Raw genomic sequence first — 20,677 nt, forward strand, 5'->3', positions numbered from 1 at the left:
ATTCAAAGTGAAAGTCAGCAATGTTTGTGACTTGCTCCAGTTGGCTCCTTCCTGGGTATTTACTCACATTATTAGACAAGAAAAGACTCTTCTGAAAATGCTTTGTGTTTCCCCAAATACAAAAAACTGCAGCCCCACTTCTGGAGTCTGGAGCAGCAGCAGCCATCCCAGTTTCTGAGGATACAGGCGACATTTGCCCAAGCCAAGAAAGCCAGTGACAAATGTCATTTACTCATGTTACTGTGCAGTGCCTGTGTCCTTCAGGGCAAAGCAGCATTCCCCAGAGACAAGTGAAAAATTGCTTATGTTGTGTGCAAGCAGTGACAATCTGTGCAGACAGTAATAGCTACAGAGAAAATCCCCTCTCCTGCTGCCACTTTCCAAGCAGAGGGTTTTGTGTTAGAGCTGGGTTTTTTTTCCTTTTCTCACAGAATTTACAGTTTGATAAAAATGGTCTTTCAGCTATTCCTAAAATACTGAGAAAATATTAGTACATTGTCAGAACAGACTGTGGGGCTGTGCTGCCTCTCAGCTGTGGAAACCTGCAGCCCAATGCTTTTGCTTCTGCACATGCCCAGCATGAGACTTCATAAAGCACGAAGAGGCAGCAAAGCAAACACAGAAGCCACCTGAAGGCACCATTTTCCTCCCCCTTTCCTCGTGCAGAACAGAGGTTGGTGGCCACAGCCCTTTCCCAAACAGCCTGTACAGAACCAGGAGCAGTGCTAATGTGAGGAAACTGCTCCTTCACTCATGCTGCTGTGATGGCTGCCTCATGAATGGGGCACCACGGCAGGAGACTTGCACGCTGGCACCCACTTCCCCACTGTGCTGATAGTGTATGTGGTAGCAGCTTGTCAGTAAAGCAGCAGGAGGTTAAAACTCTGCTGTGAGGTGATGTTGGAGCCAAATTAGTGGTTCTTAGCTGTATATTAAAACCAGAACAAATGCATATGCAGATGTGATAAGGCTGTGAATGCATTTGAACAAACATCCCACTCATAGGAGATGTGGTGGGAGATTGCAGAGCAAAGGGCCAAGGGCTGTGCTGGATCCAAAATGCTGTGCAGACGAGTGGCTGGGCAGAGGCTGTTTCTGAGATGCTTTGGAATTGCTGCAATTGCTTTGTAGGCTGCAAATGTTGGGTTTGCTAATCTCTCCACTGAGCAGGTGAATTTGTTCTCTGTTCTGCCAAGGTCTGAAGTTCACTGGGAGTTTGCAAAAGTAAAAATCATCGCTGTCAGCTGCCCCGGTGGGGTTCTGCTTGGGCCATCCAAGAGATGTGAATGAATTTGTTTTATGTAAAGTAATTAGCTTAAGTTAGAATGGTATTTCTATTTCTTTGTTGCATATAGCAAAATAAATGCAAGCAGCAGTGCCAACAGAACAGGACTTGCCTGCACACAGTCCAGGCCGTGATGTTTTGACCTGAATGGAGTAATTAAAGAGATGCCCACAAGGAGTATGGAAAACTGCAGTCATTGGGTTGCACTGGTAGGCACAAAAAATCCTGTCTCTTCCATAAGTTTTTTCTCTTTCATAGTACCTGAACTCTGTGTCATTCTTAAGTCATCACTATCATTCCTGTCTTTTCTGATCCCAAACCATTACACCTGAGCAGAACGGTGAGTCTCTTTCATTAACCCATTCAGGAAAGCCATAAAGATCCAATTACAAATAAACATGGAGACAATAAAAGAACTGCCTTCTGGCATGCCTTGAATGATAACACAGAATGCTAAACATTTCAACAAAGGAGAATGTTTTAATCTCTGTTTTAAAGATGTACACGTCTTCAGATCAGCTGGTTAGTTCAGTTTGCAGACTGAACATGCCTCAGCCAGCAGGAACTCCACAGGATGAAAAATGAGGCAATTGAAACAATTGTTGAAAAGGCACTTGGGAAAATAGGTTTTGAGCTTTGCCAAGGGCAAGATTCAGAGAGAGCTACCTTGGCTGTGCTGGGAGGGTCTGTCTTGGGTGATGATTTGAACGCTTGGCTAGTGTGTGTTACCAGGTGAGGGCACTTCCTCTCACCTGGCTTCTGTCTGTGCGTGTGAGAATCTGTTCTCAGCTTCAGTTGCCTCTGCTTGTGTTCTTTTGTTTTTTGTCCAAGCTAGCCTGCAAATTTGTTTCAAAGTCATTTTAGAAAGGAAAAAAAAATTCTTGTTGTGCAGTAGGAAGAGCTCTTTGGATATGCACAGTCATATTGCATGCCAAACCCAAGGCAAAGCAGATGGAGGAAAATGAGTCCTCGTGATCACATCCACAATGTTCTTTAACATCTAACCTTTATGATATAAACAGGACAAGATGCTTTAAGCTTTATTTGTCCTTTAACTGTTGAGATTGATCCAGATGAGATCTACTCTGCATCATTCACAAGCTTGAGAAACTGTATTTTGAATAAAACACTGCTAATTGCTTTTTCCCCTGGAGCTGCCTTTCTGCATCATTCCCCACTGGCACTTTCCAGAGTAAGACTGGGCATGCCAGAAAGTAAGTTACAGTCATCTCTTCTGGTATTGAAAAGCAAATCCATCCATGATTACGCTCGAGGTGGAATTCAGGACATTTATTCATAATAACTATTTCTCCCTATGGCACTGAATGTGTTTTATTGGCTTCTGAAATACATGCACCTTTAACATTCCCCTTATCTTTCTCTTGAATGTAAGAGAAACATTCACTAAGCAGGAGTTTAAATCTGAACTTTACAAGCTGCCTAGACTGGTGAATGATTTGTTCTTCATTCATCTCTAGCTACTTTTAGAAAGGTATCTAAAATAGCTCGAGGAACTAGTAAGATGGACCCTTCTGGCATCTCATCTTTCCTCAAATGGAACTTGGCTCTGACCAAGCCAAGTATCTCTGCTATAGGTACAGGTGGAGGGATGCTGGGCAGAACTTCAGATGCTACAGCCCTGAGAAGAGTTAAGTTTATAGTTCAAATCAGCTAATTCAGAAAAATCACCTAAGGGCAGTTTGCATTCAGGCCATACTGTAGGATCTCTGGACCACACTGTATCTTCAACTGATGATCTTTGATTGTCAGTGAGAACATCAGTGGACAGTTTTAACATTGAGTTCCATAGCTGAACTTCCATTATTAGCTATACATGCCAAATCATGTGTTTACTGCACGTAATCACTTGTGGAAAAGTTTTTCCCTTGAAATGATCTATAACCTGGAAAGGTCAAGACATCAGCTGATGGGGAAACTCAGAATGTGAGTCACTAGTATAGCAAAAGGAAAAAAAACCCCTATCTCCCTAATATCTTTCCCCTCTGACTGTCCAAATCCATCTTGTGAAAACATAAAAGCAATTCCTGCAGAAGCTGATTTCTACTCTTTAAACTTTTTCCTTCCTGGGCCTTGGTTACATTAACAATTCCACCCCCAGATCTTTGATCTCATTAATTGGTTATATTTTTCTTGCAAGTGCTAGGAGAGTTTTTAAAGCAAGAAAAACAAAAGTCTGCAGTCAGAGTTGTAAGTTTTATGAAATAAAGCCTGTATTCAGAAATAGTGTTCTGTGATAGAAGTAAAGGGGAAGCAGACTTGGAGAAAATCTAATAAAAAAACCCAGGAAACCAGCTTTACAGGTGGAAATTACAGGAACAACGTTACAAATATACTGTTTAATTCTCCTCCAGTAATTTTAACTTCCTTCGTTGTCTACAAGGTAGAAACTGTAATCAGAGAAGAGCCAGGATTATAGATCCTTCCTTGTCCTGCCATTAATGTAACTGCATTAAGTGTGGTTATAAAAGCCATATTTAGTAAGAGAGTTTAAGCCATAACGGAAATAAGTTCTCACACCTTACAACTCTAAAGTCATGCTGTGAAGTTTTTCACCCATTTCTTCAACTTTTACTGGTTAAAGGGGAAAACTCCCAGGACTAATATTGCCAAACACAAAGCAGATGCCGTTTCACATTATGACACATTATTAGAGCCCCTCACTTGGCATTACACCATGTAACAGGACTCTGGAAGTTGTAAGGGTAAGATGAATACTGTTAGGAAACAGAAAAACACAGAGCTCAGACCTTTGCAATTTACATTTATACACATCTGCAGAAACTAAGTCACAATTTCAAATGTCTACAGACAGCTTCTCCTAAGATCTTCATTAAAAAGGCTAGACAGCATTTTAGATCTTTATATTAATTTAACCCAAACTGTACAGAGCATTCCAAAATACTTATTACAAAGTGATCAAGAAAGGAACTATTTCTCCTTTTAAAGCCATGTGACAGGCAACTTCCTTTACAAATAAGAGGTTTCAGTAGCTGTTTCAATCTTGATTTCAACATCATTTGCTTTACATTGACAGCTGTTAAGCAAAGTGATCTGTTTTACTGAATGTATCATGGCTTTATGAATGTGTTGGCCAGTATCAGGTTTCTTTTTCTCAGCCAATAAAGAATTTACAGAGTAAGTGTATTTTATATAGACACATATAATTTTTATATGTGTATATGTAAGTGTGACTATGTATGTACACATGCACACACATCTCAAATTGCTGTAGGTACTGGATTGCTTATGTCTGGTGTGAAAGAAATGTTCACCAACTTCTTTGGTAAAAAAAAAAGGTCTTTTGCCATTTCTGGCACTTACTAGGTTTGTGGAAGATAAACAAGTGTCTAGAGAGTTGTAAACAAGTATGAAAAAAAGAGTCTTGTGTATTGGAACGATTTGGAGTGTGGCTACTGTCCAAGGAAAGAGGCCATGGGATCATCAGGTCTCTGACGTTTCATTCTATAGGCTTCCATTTCCTCTTCTGACGGCTCCTTGGTTTCATATATGCTGTTGTATGGTCTCTTCCTCTCATCTAACTGCATGATTTCCTTAACATGGAGAAGACGAGCTTCTTCTGCATTTAATGCCTGGAATGAAAGCAAAGGAATAAAAACCTCAAACACAATGAAAGTTGGTATCAGATTCTTAGTGCAACGAACAGGCAGCAGGCAGAACAGCGGGGTAAGCAACACATGTCTGTCTGTCCCATCTACAGTCACTTAATGCTCCTTTTTTTAGTGTTTAACATAAAACAATGGTAAAATTGTATTCAGCAAAGATGATCCTTTAATCTTTTTCCAATTGCCAAAGTCAAATAAGAAACTCTTCAGCTCTACTTAAAATGTAACCATGATGCAGCAAGTACAAAAGCAGACAAGCATGTATGTGATAGCTTAGGGGTTTGGGTTAGTTTGTTGCTTTTTTTGGTTGGTTTGTTGATTTTTTTAGAATAAACTTAAAAATTCTTTTTGAAATGTGTGTTAAATCAATCCTCAAACTGCTCCTGTTGCACCTTCTTGCTACTGAAAAGAAGCTGCACTTGTGCAATGCTTTGATTCACCATTGTTTAACGTCAGTTTCACGCTGTGATTACCCAGGGGTGGGCTGCTGTGCTTGTGGAAGGGCTGTTCAGAAGCAGGCACTAGATAGCTTGGTGGATGGATTTATTGCATCAATTGTGAGGCTGGGCCCAAGTCTGGGATAAAAAGTGCTAAGTTAAGCTCTGACAGTGCCTTTGATCTTCCCATCTTCCTTCAATACACAAATCATTGTGTTCTGCAATGTCTTTTATAGATCTACAGCTGCAATAGGTGCCTAGACAGGAAGCCTTCTAAATCATCTAAACTAAGTCTTCTAAAACTAAATATTTATTCCATGTTTGTCTGAGAAATAGGGAATGTACTTCAGAACATCTAACAGCATTTTAAATTTGCTTTAGCTCAAAATTAGCATCAAAGAACATGCCACAGAATACCACAAGAACTGCACTACAGGCTTGATGAAAATGATGGTGTTGTAAAATACATTTGAAGTTCTTTTTGCCATAAAACCACTGAAGAATGTGGTGTACCTTTTTAAGTTTTTCTTGCTTCTTTTTCTCTTCACCCTCGCTATCTGAATTTGAGCTCTTCTTGTGCTTCTTCTTTTTCTTCTCTTTCTGTTTCTCTTGGTGGATCTGTAAGGTAGAAATGCAGTTATTGTTAAGATTCAGTTTGCAACCACTATTAATGGTCAATCCATTAAATCCCAAACATCTAATAATGCTATTGGAGAGCTCAGTTTTCAACATAGATGTTACTGATCTAATAATGCAGTCTAATGACTTTCAGATTCATTATGACTTATATGATTTGTAGTTATACATATCTTTCCATCCCTTAAAATGCCTGATATCTCCCTTCCAGAGAAAGGGAAACAACCCACCTCCATGAGTGTTTTGGGTTTTGTCATGTGTTCTTCTTCCCCAGGTTGCTCTTCCAGTAAGCTTGCTTCAGCATTCTGTGCAGGAGATAAGAGAAAGGACACTCATTTACTAAGCACTATGTAGTGAACAAGAGAAAGGACACCCATTTGCTAAGCACTGTGTAGTGGACAAGAGAAAGGATACTCATTTGCTAAGCACTGTGTAGTGGACAAGAGAAAGGACACCCATTTGCTAAGCACTGTGTAGTGGACAAGAGAAAGGACACCCATTTGCCAAGCACATTTGAAAAGGGAAGAAAAAATGTAAAAAGGCAAAACAATCTAAAACCCAGGTAGGAAGATCAATTCTTTTTAGCTCTTTGCAAGTGACTAAGACAATACTTACAGCAATTTCTTTCCCAGCCTCTCCCGTGCAGTATGAGTATTTGACAAATGAGTGGCAGCATTTGTAACCCCACTTTCCTTCTTTCCAGTATGAACCCCAAATGCACTGCAAGAGAAGACACAGGAGCAGTTATGTTCATCATGGTACTCCCATAAGAGGCAGGCTGCAGCTTATTCCCGAGGCTATATCCCAGTAAGTAAATTTTTCAAACAATCCAGAAGGGAAAGTTATGATGAACTTTTGCAATTTTATGTTGGCTTTATAGGTACAGTTTCAAAAGACATAAAAGTAACAGGATGTGGCCAACTCATATTTAAAGTCAAAGGGAAATACAGTAACTTCCTCTTTAGCTTGTCATCACAGCTCCTCACATTCATGTGCAATCATGACAATTAGAAATTCCTCCTTTGTAGAAAAGGGAGAGTGTCACGTTTGAGAGAGGAGGAATTTTCTTGCTGTATTAATTATTTTGTACTGTATCCCACCAGACCTCATTCCCTTCCAATGGGAAGGAATCTAATTTGCAACACTAGCCAGGGCTTACTGTATGGTTGTTGATCTTCACATCCTCTTCATATTTAGAGCATGCAATAGCTTTCTCTTGTCCTTTGATGACTGTTCCATGCCTTGAGTACTCCACATAATCTTCTGTTTGAGCTAACAGCAGTTCAGCTGGTGGAGCATCTAGATGTTCTTGTCCTCCATACTACAATGCAAACAGAAATTACATACATGACTTTTGCCCATCTTTTACGTAAAGTTTACATTTCCAAACCATCACCTTCAGCACCTTCTGAAGGACACACACAAGAAGTGAATGGAGACAGTTTGATCTTTAGTGAGTAGTTAAAAGAGAAATACATCTCTTCCTCTGGCCCTTGTCGTGTTTTTAGGTGTGTGTTTGGGTTTTTAATGCCTAGAGGGTTACAACAGTGATATTCCTCCCTCAAAGGCAGGAAAACTTTTCAGAGTAAAGTAAAAGGCTCTGGTATAACCAGAGAAGTTCTTCCTGTTCCCTTCAAACTTTGAATGTTGACAAAGTTGCAATCACAATGCATTGTTTAGTTCATTGTCAGTTGTCCAAGAAAGCAGTAGGAAAATATAAAAGAAACATTTATCTAGAACACTGCACCCAAAACCTGAGCCTGAAAAATCTGCTCTTCACATTTAAGAGAAACAAGAAGTTTAAAAGTCATTTTGGGAGACAGTTACTTGGGTATTTTCCAAAAGATACCACTTTTCATTGGTAAAGGGTTTTTTTTCAATCACTTAATACCTATTTATTGATTTAATTCTCACTCCTCCTACATCCTGCTGTCAGGTTTTTCACTGGAGAGATTCTGACAGTTAAGGAAATAACTCCCAATAATCCAAAGAAATACCATCAGATTTTCACAGGTCCCAAAACAAAATAATACAACGCATCCAATTGATGAGATGGTGTGCATAGATATAAAAATGTCTTTATAAATCTAAACTGCTGAGAACAGCTGATGCATTTTCATATAGCATCTTATTTGTCCCCCAAGACCCAGACTTCAAACTCAACAGAATTCTTATCAAATAGAACCAAATGTCTATTACCTTCTCTAGGATGCTTTCTTTCTGCTGTGCCTTGAAATCTTCTTTTTTCACTTTGAAGGACTTATAAAGTAGCTCTAATTTTGTAGGGTCTGCTTGAAGGTGAACTTCAGAGCCTTTGTCATAAGCCTCCCAGGCGAACACTGTGTATACAAGAGGTTTCACTCAATATTTATTCTAAAACTGACATACGCACTCAAATTACCATCTTCAGTTGTGCAGTAATTCAAAAGAAAGCTTCAATCTGAAAAGACTTCTTTCTCTTTTGCAAGAAAGAAGCACTGTTAAGTCTTTTAGGTCTATTTCCTTAAAAGAACCCACCAAAACCCACTTACACTGAGTCTGTGCCATTGAAATGGTATCTCCGGTGTAGCGAACAAAGTTGTCACCGGCATAACCAACTCTGCAGAAAAGAACAATGTGATTCTTAGCATTCAAGTAATGCAGCTTCCCTTTAAATACAATCACAGGTCACCGACAGGAAAGTAAAAGTTCTCTTTTGTGCTCCAAGAGTTGAGAATGGAGGGGAAGGAAGAAGCATTGAACTCAATACATAAAATGAAAGTCTAGGCACCCCATTGAGACATTAAAGTATTAGATAGCAACTTGCATACTTGATGCTCATGATCTCACGACACAGACCTGGAGCTCTGTCTAGCATACCAAGCACCAGGAGTCAAATTTGGACCTAACTGCACAATTAGTACACATAAATACTAGGTGATACTCTAGCATAGTGATTCTCAGCTTTTGGCCTTGTGAATCTCTCCTCCCTCCCAGCCCCAATGTATTTTACTGAGTTAAAGTGTGGTAATAGCTTTACTGCTCTCAGTTACCTTTTGCACATCCTTTGAAGAGATTCACAACGAGTGTATGAAACAGGTTGGAAAGTCAAATAACGTTAACAATCCAATTTCCTACTCTTTTCATCTCCCTAAAGCCACTCTGAAAAATTTACACTCTGCAAAGCTGTGGCAGAAACACAGATCCAACAAAGGTCAAGTGACAACTGTAGAGAGAAGTGAATGCATCTGCGTCTAAAAACCAGAATTGATTGGCATTATTCTAGCTGGGGGCAAGGGGAGGTGGAAAGAGCATTATTTGCTAGCATTTAGCCACTGCCATTCTGTTTCAGGCAGTGAGCTAATCCAATTACTGTACCCTGAATAAATGTTTCTACTCACAGCCTGTCTACTCTGTTAAGTCCAAGCACTAGGCAGGTCAAGGCAGGGTCACAGCTCAAGTGCTCGACTCAGGTTTGAAGTGAGACAGCCTTATGTGTGGCCAAAGACAGCCTATGCAGTCTTTAATTGAGTTTATCTAGACAACGCCAAAGCTTTCTGGCTTTTCTATGCAGACTCTATCAGTGTATGAGGAGCTCTTGCTCCTAACTGAAGCATTTAGTTGTGTCCCACAGACAGTCCTTGCTAACCTCTGGCACTGAATGCTTCCCAACAAACAAGGGATGACGTTTAAGATTTGGTTGCTGAAATACTTTACAGAAACATCACTGTTCATGGGTATTGCCTCTAGATACAGCAGTGTTCTAGCTCTTCTACAGATCATTACACTAAACAGTGGTCTGTATTCCTTCAAGATGAAGGGCCAGTATTACAAAACTACTTTTATACACTGAACAAAAAAGTGCTAAATAAACATTTTTCCATGTTTACTACTATTTCTATCTGTAAGTGACTAGAGATTCACTAATAGGAGGACACACAGATAAAAGAAAATGCAAAACTATTAGTCCTGTTTTTAACATAGTTTTGTTAGATACACAAGCATGACTTTAACTTACTCATCTGGATTCTTGCCTGTGTTGGCATAGGGGTTCTCCCTCATTGCTCTTGTTTTGGGATCATAGTATGCAGAGTTTGGATCAAGATTCCTCAAGTACTATGGAAAGAAAACATAAAAGATATTAGATATTTATGATTATAAAAGAACTGAAGTAACTTATGTATCTCCCAGTTCAGCCACTTTTAAGAAGTTTTGTCTGTGTCTAAGTGTGATTCTGATGAAGTCATAACGTGAGCTGAAACAGAACTGAGAACAGACCTTAATCTCCAAACTCCAAGACCCATTTGCAAACTCATTAATAACTGAGTGCATGATTTTTTTGAAGTTAGCTCTGATAAACACAAGAGAACATCAGTAAATAGTTCTTTACTCACTTTTGCAATATCTTCCCGAATACGTAGATTTCGAACTGTGATTCGTCTTTTAGAGTCAAAGTTCTGCCCAGGCATATCAATGTCATCTGCGTATTTATCTTCATCTTCATCTTCACTGTTATGGTCCCTTTCCTGACAAGAGATGAGAAAATCCCCAGTAAAAGAGTGCACTCACTCTGGAGATAAGTATGAGGGTCTGCTTTTAGTGGTTTCATTAAAATTTCTGCAATCCCTGTCGTTCAAAGCCAATATCATTTACATGGGCTTAAGTGTACTTAGTGCGATGCTAATCTAACGTTCAACAGCTTTCAGAAATACTCTTGTTAAAGGACTTCCTCATATGGTAACAGTTACAAAAATGTAATTGTGATGATATTAAGAGAACAGATATCTTGGCCAAAATACACCACATCTTCATTTGCTTGCACCAATAAGGTTTGAAAACACATGGTAACTAAACCAAAACTCTACGAAATCCAACAACCTCTGCCCAAAAGAATAGGCAGCCAGAGGCACGAACCCAACACTCAAACCCTTAGGCCACCCTTGTTTCACTAATCCACTGACTGCAGGTCCTGTTTTCTGCCCATGGTGTGATGCAGTGTGTAATCATCTTACTGTCTGTGAATTTGGTTCCTCTTCTCCCCACTGGTGTCTTGGAGAGTTCTGTAGCAAACAAAGAGCACATCAGCAGGGAAGACAAAATAGTGGAGAGAGGAAATACAGACAGGATATAAAGAGCTTGATGCAGGATGCAAAATGTAATTCACCTGTAGCACAACGTACACAAAGATTGCTACATAACGCTCTAGGAAAGAGGTTACAAATGTCTGTACTACAAGTAATGTTGGAGACCTTTTCACTGTATTCCCAACTGAATTTCCAAGCCTTTGCAAAGAACAGCAATTCTAGAACTGTCACTGTATTTATAGCTTGCTATGCCTTTAAACACTAACAGTTTAAACTAGAATATTTTCTATCATGCAAATATAACCAAGGTGAAACTCTGAAAGCTTAAATACCTAAGATTATACGTATGCAAGTCTGTAGTTAGGATTGTCAGAAATGCTGAGCATGAATCAGAAGCCATAATTTAATCTGGAACAGACAGAAAAGGATTTAACACTCAGCCTCTTTACTGCTGCAAGTAATTCTCAAGTTAAGATGAAAACAGCTGGGAGACCTGGGAGACTGACCAGCAAATTGGCCAGCATTGACTATGCAAATCAAATTGCTCCATCAGAGATGGTTCTTATGTTTCAAATACACTTTTCTTCTCACAGGCTCGTTTTACAAGCACTACATATATGGAAACTAACAATATTTGCCTTCTGGTGAAAATAGGCATCCAAAAGAGAATCTTTTTTTATCGGGAATATCTATAGTTTGTGCTGGGTTGAAGATTTAAGTTCACTCTGCCATCTAGTGACAAAATGCAAGGTGACAGCTACTGGAAAATGGGAGGCCCAACTGTGTGGAGTCTTTTGATTACAATATTGACTAAAAACTCTACTTCTGATCAGTAGCAGCCTTCACTTTTTCTCCACTTTATAAACAGAGTATTGCCAGAAATGTCCTTTAAAACGAGAATTTTATATAAAAATTTAACAAAAGCATTACCTAGAATATAAGAGGAGCTTGCAGAAGCTATTGGAAGGTGCAAACTCTGCAGGTGTAAGCAAGAGGGAAATACATATGCTCAAACTTCAAATAACCAGAGACACTATAAAGTCTTTAAATAAAAAAACTGCATTTCAATATATGAACAAAATAACTACATGGAAAACAACTTTTTCTTACTCAAAATTCCATGTAATTAATTTTAGGAAGAAGAAGAATCACACAGAATTTTTGCCCATATTGGGAAAACAAAGCAACTCTCATTTGAAAGAAGCTGCTTCAAATTCTTAAATGAGACATAGATTATGCTAGTGACAGGAAACTCTCTAAATTACCAAAGGACATTAAAGCCAATAGCAGACCCTGTATGGAGAGAGATCAGAAATAACCTGTTGTATTTTCATTCAGCCTAAACAAAATAAATTAGAGTTTGGTTTACTTACCACTTGCTCCAGCTTTCCTGATGCTAACTCCTCCTGAAGCTTCTGAGCTTTCAGTGTACGTTTGGCCTGTGTATTGTGAAAACGTGCATGTTTTAATATTTCTTTTTACCAGCAAGTGTGTAGTAACACTTATTTTAAGCATCTCTTGGAACTGCTGTTATTTAAAACATATTGATTATGTATTATATTATATATATTGATGGGGGCTTTAACTCTGAGTACTTGTAAAAAAAATCAGCCTAAAGCTTGTCTCCTCTATGCTTTACCACGTTCATTTTTGAGCCTCAAGGAAAGGAAATTCCATATAATAACCAATTCACTACATTATACTGTTAAAGAAAACAGTTTACTGGAGTTTATGCAGCTAAACCATTACATCTATCCTACTTGAAGAAACAGATAGCTTGTTTTAGTTTAATAGTGTTTAAAGTAGCACCATGTCTTATTACTGTGTTCTCATAATCTACTTAGAAAGTCCAGTGCTTAAGGTACTTCATGACTGCTGCCAGAAGCATTTATGGTTCATGCAGAAAGCACCAAAGTTTACCATCTACAGTGAGATTTTAAAGCAGGGAATGAACTTTATTGACTTTAACATAATAAATTCCTTTCTTGCCTGTGATTCAACCTGCATCTTGGGTAATAAATTCTAAGGCTTGTCTATTGAAAAGCAACTAAGCTGCAGAGACACTTCATTTATTGTAGAGATCTATGCTCAGTTGCCATTTCTGATCTGTTTAAGTATGCTATCAAATACAGAATCCCCCTCTCACTTTTTCATTATGAATGCAGCATGAAGTGTAATATTAACAGTGCACATAACCAATATGCCTTCTCTCAACCAAGCCAAACACTAAACCTTTCCCCAGTAAAGCACAGCACCTACGTACCAAATCAACCTTGGAATATTCCTCCACAATTTTCATGTGCTCCTCTGGGTTATAACCATTCCAACGATCTCGCTTTCCATCATAATCGAACATCAGTTGAGGCTGCACGTGTTCATCTGGTGCAATATTCATGCCTGTGTATTTTGCTCCAACTTTCCTGGGTCTCTGGAAGGAAAAAAGTTGCTGGATCAGTCCATTAAACTAAAATGTGTTACTCGGGTGTCTGAGCCTCTAAAGCCAGTTAAATTCAGCACCATAAGCCTGGAAATTGTAAATAAATGCAGTTCATTCCTGTGTTTTAAAGCAGCACAACTGACTCCAAACCCCATCAATTTCTCACTCTCTTTTATACAATTAAGAAAGCAATTAAAACACAGTTTCTGAGGACAGCTTCTAGCTGACATGAAACAGAAAGACAGGCACAGCAGCACTTAAGTTAAAGCAAATTAAGATGACAACCTAAACATTTTCACTTATTACTGTGGCACTTGCCACAGATTTGATGAGCAACCCTAAATAGTCCCATTTCTTTTTCTCTTAATATTTCCTACAAAACTATTTGTGAATTTTCAAGGCCTCTTCAATACTTGTAACCTCAATACTTGGTGGTGGTGGATTCAATTACTTTGTTTTCTTCCCCAGGCTGAGTAGCCTGGCCTGTTTTGTCCCAGACCATAAGTGGCAATTAAGCCCTCTCTATCCTTCTGCAATTCTCAAGCCTTTGGTACTTGAGTCTAATCGTGGTCTTTTGTCCCCTGATGGGCCTAAACCATGACAAATATTGTAACCTTTTTCAAAGCTAGTAACTTCTGTTTTATCTATAGGTTAACTATTTTCCACTAAGGTTATAACTCACATTGTTTTCAAAGCTGTCAAAACATCAACAAAAGTCCAAGTTTACCTCCATGCAGTCCTTCTTCTTGTGTGTCAATGCACCACAGTTCTCACAAGCTCCTTTACGATATCGACTCGCTACAGAATGCTAAACAACAACAAAAAAACTCAGACAGTGCTGTACAAACTTGTGACAAGACTCATATACGTGTTCCCAATAACCAATTCATCTTCTCACTGCAAGTGAAGTGTGCGTGGTCTGCCCAATCCCAGAACACGTATTTTGGTTGCTACCAAACACTGTGACTTGCCTGCTGAGTTAGCAGCTCCCATCTCCCACCTCCTGCCTCCCTCAAAAGCATGTAACCAGAAATTGTTTCCTCACAGTATCAAACCAAATCTTTATTTTACAACAAAACCATTTTGCATACCTCTTGAACTCCTCGTTTGTACCAATCTCCCGAGGAGCTATACTGCTTCTGCTTCTCTGGCTGAGGTCTCTGATGCTTTAGTGTAGGTCTTTTAGAAGGATCTATGTACCATGGTACTGAGGATATGTACTGAGGAATATGAGGATTGATATCCCTGTAAAAGATGTTGTGTAATAAATACATGGCATAGGGAAAAACTGTACAACAGCAGAGCCTAACAAATAGCTGTCACATTAACGTTCAGTGCTTTAGGAGTGGTAATAAAATAATGGAGTTGTTACAATGCATTGCAGAATAAACTCCAATTTAGCTAGACAAACACAGACTTTCTGTACTGAGATTTTGTTGCCAGCCAGTTCACTTGATCTGCTGATTGTAAATCAAATGTTCTGCTCTACGTAATGTTAGTGAACACAAAAACAGCAACATTTCTAATCTCAGAAGCAACGAGTCTTGAAGAAGCCAGACAGAGGGAACGGATAAGGTACACAGAAAAGCTTCCAAGTATTAAGTTTTCACAGAATCACAGAATGATGGGGTTGAAAGGGGCCTCTAGAGATCATCTAGTCCAACCCCCTGCTAAAGCAGATTCACCTCAGTCAGGTCACACAGGAATGGGTTTGGAAACCTCCAGAGGAGACTCCACACCGTCCCTGGGCAGCCTGTGCCAGGGCTCCTTCACCCTTTATTGTATTGGTTGCTTTTAAAATAACATTTTGAAGTACCTGCATAGATGGGATTTTTTTAGCAGCACTACCACTAGATTACAGCAGAAAAAACTCTGAACCTACTTAAAAATCTGCTGAGGATGACTGAAACGTTAAAAGCAAATACACAAAGTTCAACTATTTACTTCTACAATGACTCACATAGAAATAATGTATCACAGTCATAACCACTCTGTAACCACAACAGGAAAGGGACATTTTTAACCAACAGCTTTAGAACCAGCATACTTTTAATAAAACTTACTTTCCTTCTTCATCTACCTCAGCAGGGGCATTTCCTAGTTTTCTTTGTTCCTCTAATTCCTTCTTTTTCCTCCAGTCTTCCCTTGTCATCTTCTTTGGCTCCTCCAGACTCACATCATTCGACCCTCCTGAAGAGGTGGTGGCGTTCATCACCGTGCCTGATGACATTTTGTTTTGTTTTGCTGTAACAGAAAAACCCTTACAGCTCAATACCACTTGACAGCAGTTACTCAACATGGTTTTATATCCTTCCCTAAAGCCAGTAACACGTTCGTGACATCTGCCTTTCCACAAAAACGAGTACCAGTGCTAAAAACAACACACACCTCATGAGCGATGCTCTTCTGTAACCCACACGATACGTGAGGGGGCCCACGGGCAGCAGCTCTGCACGCAGGCTCAGGACACGCACTCTCCGGCCCTTCCCGGAGGGGGTCACGCATTCGCCCACCGCTGCGGGGGCGGACAGAGCGCTGCGGCCCCGCACAACGCGCGAACCGGGGCCTACGCGTACCCCGAAGGCGAGGCGACAGCGCGACGGCGCGGAAGCGGCAGCGGCGCACCGCAGCGCCCAGAGCAGCAGCTCTGCGGCGGCCTCCCCCCTAGCTCGCCGGTCCCGCCGCCCGGGACCCCACACACCCCCCGCCCCACCGGCCCCACACACGCACCGGCCCCGCTTACCGAGCAGGCCGCACCGCCACCCCACAATGCACCGCGGCCGCTCCTACAGCTGCGCACCGTCGGGGCCGGGGGGGCGGGGCCGTCACCATGGCAACGCGGCGGCGGGTCCCGCCGCTGCCCCGCCCCTGTGAGGCGAGGCGGGAGCGGCGCTGCCGGGCCAATGGGCTGCCGAGCCTTGGTCGAAACAGCCAATGGGCGGGGAGGGCACGGTTTAAATCCTACCGGCGGGGGGCGCCGCGGCTGTGCGGGTGAGGGGAGAGCGTAGGGCCCGACCCGTGCCCGACCCGTGCCCGACCCGTGCCCGACCCGTGCCCGACCCGTGCCCGACCCGTGCCCGACCCGTGCCCGCCGCTGTCCTTCCTCAACGCTGGGAGCTGCTGGCAGTCCCTGAGGTGAGTCCTCGGCTGGGTACGCGGGCGGGGAAGGCGGTTGGTCGTTGGTGGTTACGGCCGGGCTCTCCCCTGAGTGCGGGAGCTGCGCCGAGGGCTGGCGAGTCTGGCTTTGACTTTGTGCTTAAACTTTTCGCTTCAGGCTGTGACTCTTGAGAGCGGCGTTTGCTGCATGCTTCTCTTGAAAGAAGCCTGCCTGTGTAATGGTAGTGATAAGCTCCAGGTGTGAGCTGTCAGGCTGTTCTGAACACTGCAAGGGAGTGCTCTGACCTGGTGCCTCAGACAGGGCTGAATAACAGTAGTGAAGTCATCTCTTAGTACTGTCTCTGCAAGTAAAATAGCTGGGGTTATACTTGGCTGCCCAAGTGCTACAAAATGAGCGAAGGGCTGGATTGTTAAGCCGGGAAACATCCCCTTCTCGTGTAGGGAGGAAACAGTTACACTCCACAAACAAGTGATAGAGCCAACCAGAGATATTAGATCTTTTTTTTTTGTGTAGCGTTGCTAATGAGTGCTTGCTACTTTCCCAAACTCATGCAAGCTCATTTGAGACCATTAAGCCTATCATGTGTGTCAATAGTGCCTATGTGTTAATAACACACATGAAATGTCTGAATAAACTACCATGAAATGATATGAAGGATAGATTTATTCCTTCTCCTGTAGGGACCAGCAGATGGCAGCTGTATTGTCTTTAATTGGTTTGTTTAAAAAGTGTGCTGTGGTGGAAGAAATTACAAGAGTGATTTCTTTTCTTTTTCCTGTATGAACTGTCCAGTTGTGGTCTCATCAACCTGAGGATGACAACGCTAGCCTTTGTTGATAAGGAGAATGGCGAAGTTGGTGTTACCAAGAATCAGCTGAGACTCCCTTCAAGACCTTGTGCGTATGTTTTGGCCTGAGCCAGCAGGGGATCAAATGAAGTGTAGAAACCATATCTTGTTGTTCACTAGTTTGAATGGTAACAGTTTTCTCTTCTTGACTCTACTTATCCAACCCATTCTGTGAAGCTCATCAGTTACTATATAAAAGAAAATAACTGCTTTTGCCATAGATGGAGCTTATGCTCCTGACTTACAAATGGTGAACAATTAGTGTTTATGATGACTAGTTTTCCAGTGTATATATTTCCTAAAATAAGCTTTAGGGTTGATATGGTGCTAAAACTTGTTTTTTTAATTCCTCTACTCACTGCAGCGAAAATCTTGTCTGAAAGAACACAAGTTAACACTCCACTTCCTAAAAAAACAATCGGTGTGTCTCCAGCCACATCTCACTCTGTCAGAAAGGCTCTTGGAAATGTGAATAGAACTGGAGGAGTCACGAGCAAGATGGAAAAGATAGGAGAGAAAAATCAGCCTCGTACTGCAAGCAAAGTGAGTGCAACACTTCTGGGAGGGTAGGGGGAATGCAACTAAGCACCACCCAGCTGCTTGTTGTCTTCCCCTCTCAGTGGGATGGGGGAGAGAATTGGAAGTGTAAATGGAAGAGAAAATTGGAAGTAAAATTGGAAGAGAAAATTTCAACCCTTGAACTAAGCCAACTTGATAACTTTGAGAGAAACAAAACCAGTTTCTCTCCACCAGCTGACTGATACCTTACCAGTCTCTGAGCAATGGCAACCTTGGCAAAATTCCCCACTCTTTTTTGTTGCTTAGCATGATGTCATCCCACATAGTGGGGGACATCCCTTAGGTCAGTTGGGATCAGCTGCCCCTGACTATGCTCCCTCTCAACTTCTGCACCCTCAGCCTACTAACTGCTAGGGTCATGAGAAGCAGAAAAGGACTTGATGTGTTAGCAGTGTTTAGTAAGAGCTAGGAATGCTGTGTTATCACACTGTTTTCATCATGAATCAAAAACATGGCACATCATATGAGCTACTAGGAAGAAAAATAGCTCCCTTGTAGAAAGAAAAATAACTGTGCTAGCCAAAACCAGTGCACTTAGATAGGCACAAGGAGTACAACAGCTTGAGGGTACCTAATGGCAAAGAAGTGATTCTAGAGAAAACAGTATGAGGTAATGTCTTGTTCACATGTTAAATACAGGAATTTAATATTATCAGCTTAAATGGTTTAGTGCAGTGATTTGTTGCCACAATATATAGTACTGCACTACATAAACTCAAGCATTTGTCCATCTTCAGCTCACTTGGGTTGAAGGTAGTAGAATTTAGGCATAATAAGCATAACTGAAGACTTTATGATAGGCATTCTTGTCTGCATACCTGTATAGCCCAGAAAAAACACTACAATGGTACTACAATGGGTAACTACAGTAGCTCAAATAATGTGACTTCTTCTGTTTAAGATTACTGAAAAGACTGCTGGATTAGAAAGCTGTGGTTCAGGGGCTGAAGAAGACTGGCCAGAAATAGAAAACATGTTTCCTTTTGATCCTCAAGGTAAGAAGTATTGGTGTAATTATTAAAATGAACAATCAGGCTTTTGTGAGTGATGATGTTGTAAGACTTTGGCTAAGCTATTGTGACAAACCAGCTAGCACTGCTTTTCTCTGGAGTGCAGCTGAACCTTATAAAAAATGTTGATGTATAGGATTTTATGGATGACTAAGTTGTAACTGTACATGAGGAGACTGTTGGACCATGTTTTGGACCTGATACCACTTCCATTTAATCTAGAAGGATTTTCAGCTTCCCAGACTACTGCTGTTGTACATTGTTACTAAACTACAATGTGTCTTTTTCAAATAGACTTTGAGAGTTTTGATCTTCCTGAAGAGCACAAAGTAAGCAATATCAACCTGTGTGGTGTTCCCCTCATGATATTTGAAAGGACATATGACAGATGTGTCAACACAGTTCCTTCACCTACAGAGATTGAAGAGATTTCATGGGAGCCCAGTAAGTGGAAGCTGACATGACTCTCAGTATGTACTGTGATTGTTAGTGGTTTGGGAGGGAAGCTGGCTGACTGCAGTAGTGAACTGCTGCTGTTGTCTTAACCACCAGCATAACACACTAACAGCTTTTGGTGTATAGTCAAGCTGAATTTAACTCATCAACTGTACTAGTACAGGTAGTTGTCTCAGTGATGTTGCTGAGCAATCTTTTTGCAGTGCATTGCTCGCCAATCAGTTAAGTGGAAGTGGCTTATACAATCAAGTAATATTCCCCTTGGTCATTCAAGAGGTTTATGCTAATGCACTGAGAGCTGGCATATGTTAGGGAGTATAAATTCTGAGATTCATGAGGAACTGATTTGCACTGTTTCTGACTTTCAGACTTGCTGCAATCAACTGCTGACTTCCTTGCTACTCTGGATGAGATCATTGACATGCCACCTCCAAATTATGACCTTTAGTGCATATTCTGAAGTTCCTATTGAATTAAAATGTCATTAAGTTCTGTGTTTTAATAAAGGCTACTCTAAGCTGTGTAATACTGGACTTGTCTGTTTTCAGTAGACCTAAGATATAGGTGGGAAAATAGTGTTCTGAAGAGTATCTGACAAGCAATTATAGCAGAGCCTGGATAAGTTTCTAAGCAAGACTAAAATACACTGTTGTGAACCATATCCAAGGGCTGCTACGTGCTGATTGGACTATGTAGTAATGATAGTTTGAGGTCCTTCTGACATCACTGTTGATATAACTTTATCCATTAAACATGCAAGGTTTAAGGACTAATCTGTACATCTAGAGTAACTTAAATAGTAGAGCTAGTGCTCTTCCAGCATTTTCCCTTTCTAGTTGACTCTTCACAGTGGTAAATATTGGATTCTTAGGCAGCTGCAGGTTGCTTTTAATTGCCACAGCATTGTGGCTCTCACTGCTTGTACTGTCTGTGCTCTGTGAGGAAGTGCTGCTGGAACCCCATCCTTCAAATAAGCACACATGTTCAGTCTTCTCTTGCATTGTCACAGCCTCAGCTCCAGTTCCTCATCACATAAGGTGAGTCAGTTGTACAGGTGATCAGCCTTCACTTGAAGTAAAACTGCTTTTATAGTACTCTGATCTAGTCAAATCACAGTGGCTTTTGAGCTACTTTCAGCTCATCCTGAGGATGAATAGCAATGCTG

At 40.9% G+C, this 20,677-nt stretch overlaps 2 protein-coding genes across 5 annotated transcripts; one reads left to right on the top strand and one right to left on the bottom strand.

Moving 5' to 3' along the window:
* Positions 1–1,745: 1,745 nt before the first annotated feature.
* SLU7 (SLU7 homolog, splicing factor) lies at positions 1,746–16,331 on the bottom strand. Of its 2 annotated transcripts, none has more exons than XM_062002573.1 (16): positions 16,246–16,331; positions 15,566–15,746; positions 14,594–14,747; positions 14,230–14,310; positions 13,329–13,493; positions 12,439–12,504; positions 10,994–11,041; positions 10,376–10,507; positions 10,000–10,097; positions 8,534–8,601; positions 8,202–8,341; positions 7,162–7,323; positions 6,618–6,722; positions 6,233–6,307; positions 5,880–5,984; positions 1,746–4,896 (listed from the first exon to the last, which is right to left on the bottom strand). In XM_062002573.1, the coding sequence occupies exons 2-16, from the start codon at positions 15,730–15,732 to the stop codon at positions 4,717–4,719; spliced, it is 1,746 nt and encodes a 581-aa protein (XP_061858557.1). In that variant the 5' UTR covers positions 15,733–15,746; positions 16,246–16,331; the 3' UTR covers positions 1,746–4,716. The 2 variants fall into 2 exon arrangements, with proteins under 2 accessions (XP_061858557.1, XP_061858556.1); XM_062002572.1 differs by lacking the exon at positions 16,246–16,331 and adding an exon at positions 15,891–16,008.
* Positions 16,332–16,502: 171 nt separating this feature from the next.
* On the top strand, positions 16,503–20,038 carry PTTG1 (PTTG1 regulator of sister chromatid separation, securin). 3 transcript variants are annotated; one of them, XM_062002889.1, is made up of 6 exons: positions 16,503–16,637; positions 17,413–17,516; positions 17,832–18,010; positions 18,948–19,041; positions 19,351–19,500; positions 19,881–20,038. In XM_062002889.1, exons 2-6 carry the CDS (start codon positions 17,435–17,437, stop codon positions 19,958–19,960), a joined length of 585 nt encoding a protein of 194 aa, XP_061858873.1. In that variant the 5' UTR covers positions 16,503–16,637; positions 17,413–17,434; the 3' UTR covers positions 19,961–20,038. The 3 variants fall into 3 exon arrangements, with proteins under 3 accessions (XP_061858873.1, XP_061858875.1, XP_061858874.1); XM_062002891.1 differs by lacking the exon at positions 16,503–16,637 and having other exon boundaries at positions 17,459–17,520; XM_062002890.1 differs by lacking the exons at positions 16,503–16,637; positions 17,413–17,516 and adding an exon at positions 17,539–17,595.
* The last annotated feature ends 639 nt before the right edge of the window (positions 20,039–20,677 follow it).

This window comes from Colius striatus, chromosome 9, assembly GCF_028858725.1.
Source record: "Colius striatus isolate bColStr4 chromosome 9, bColStr4.1.hap1, whole genome shotgun sequence".
Lineage (NCBI taxonomy): Eukaryota > Metazoa > Chordata > Aves > Coliiformes > Coliidae > Colius > Colius striatus.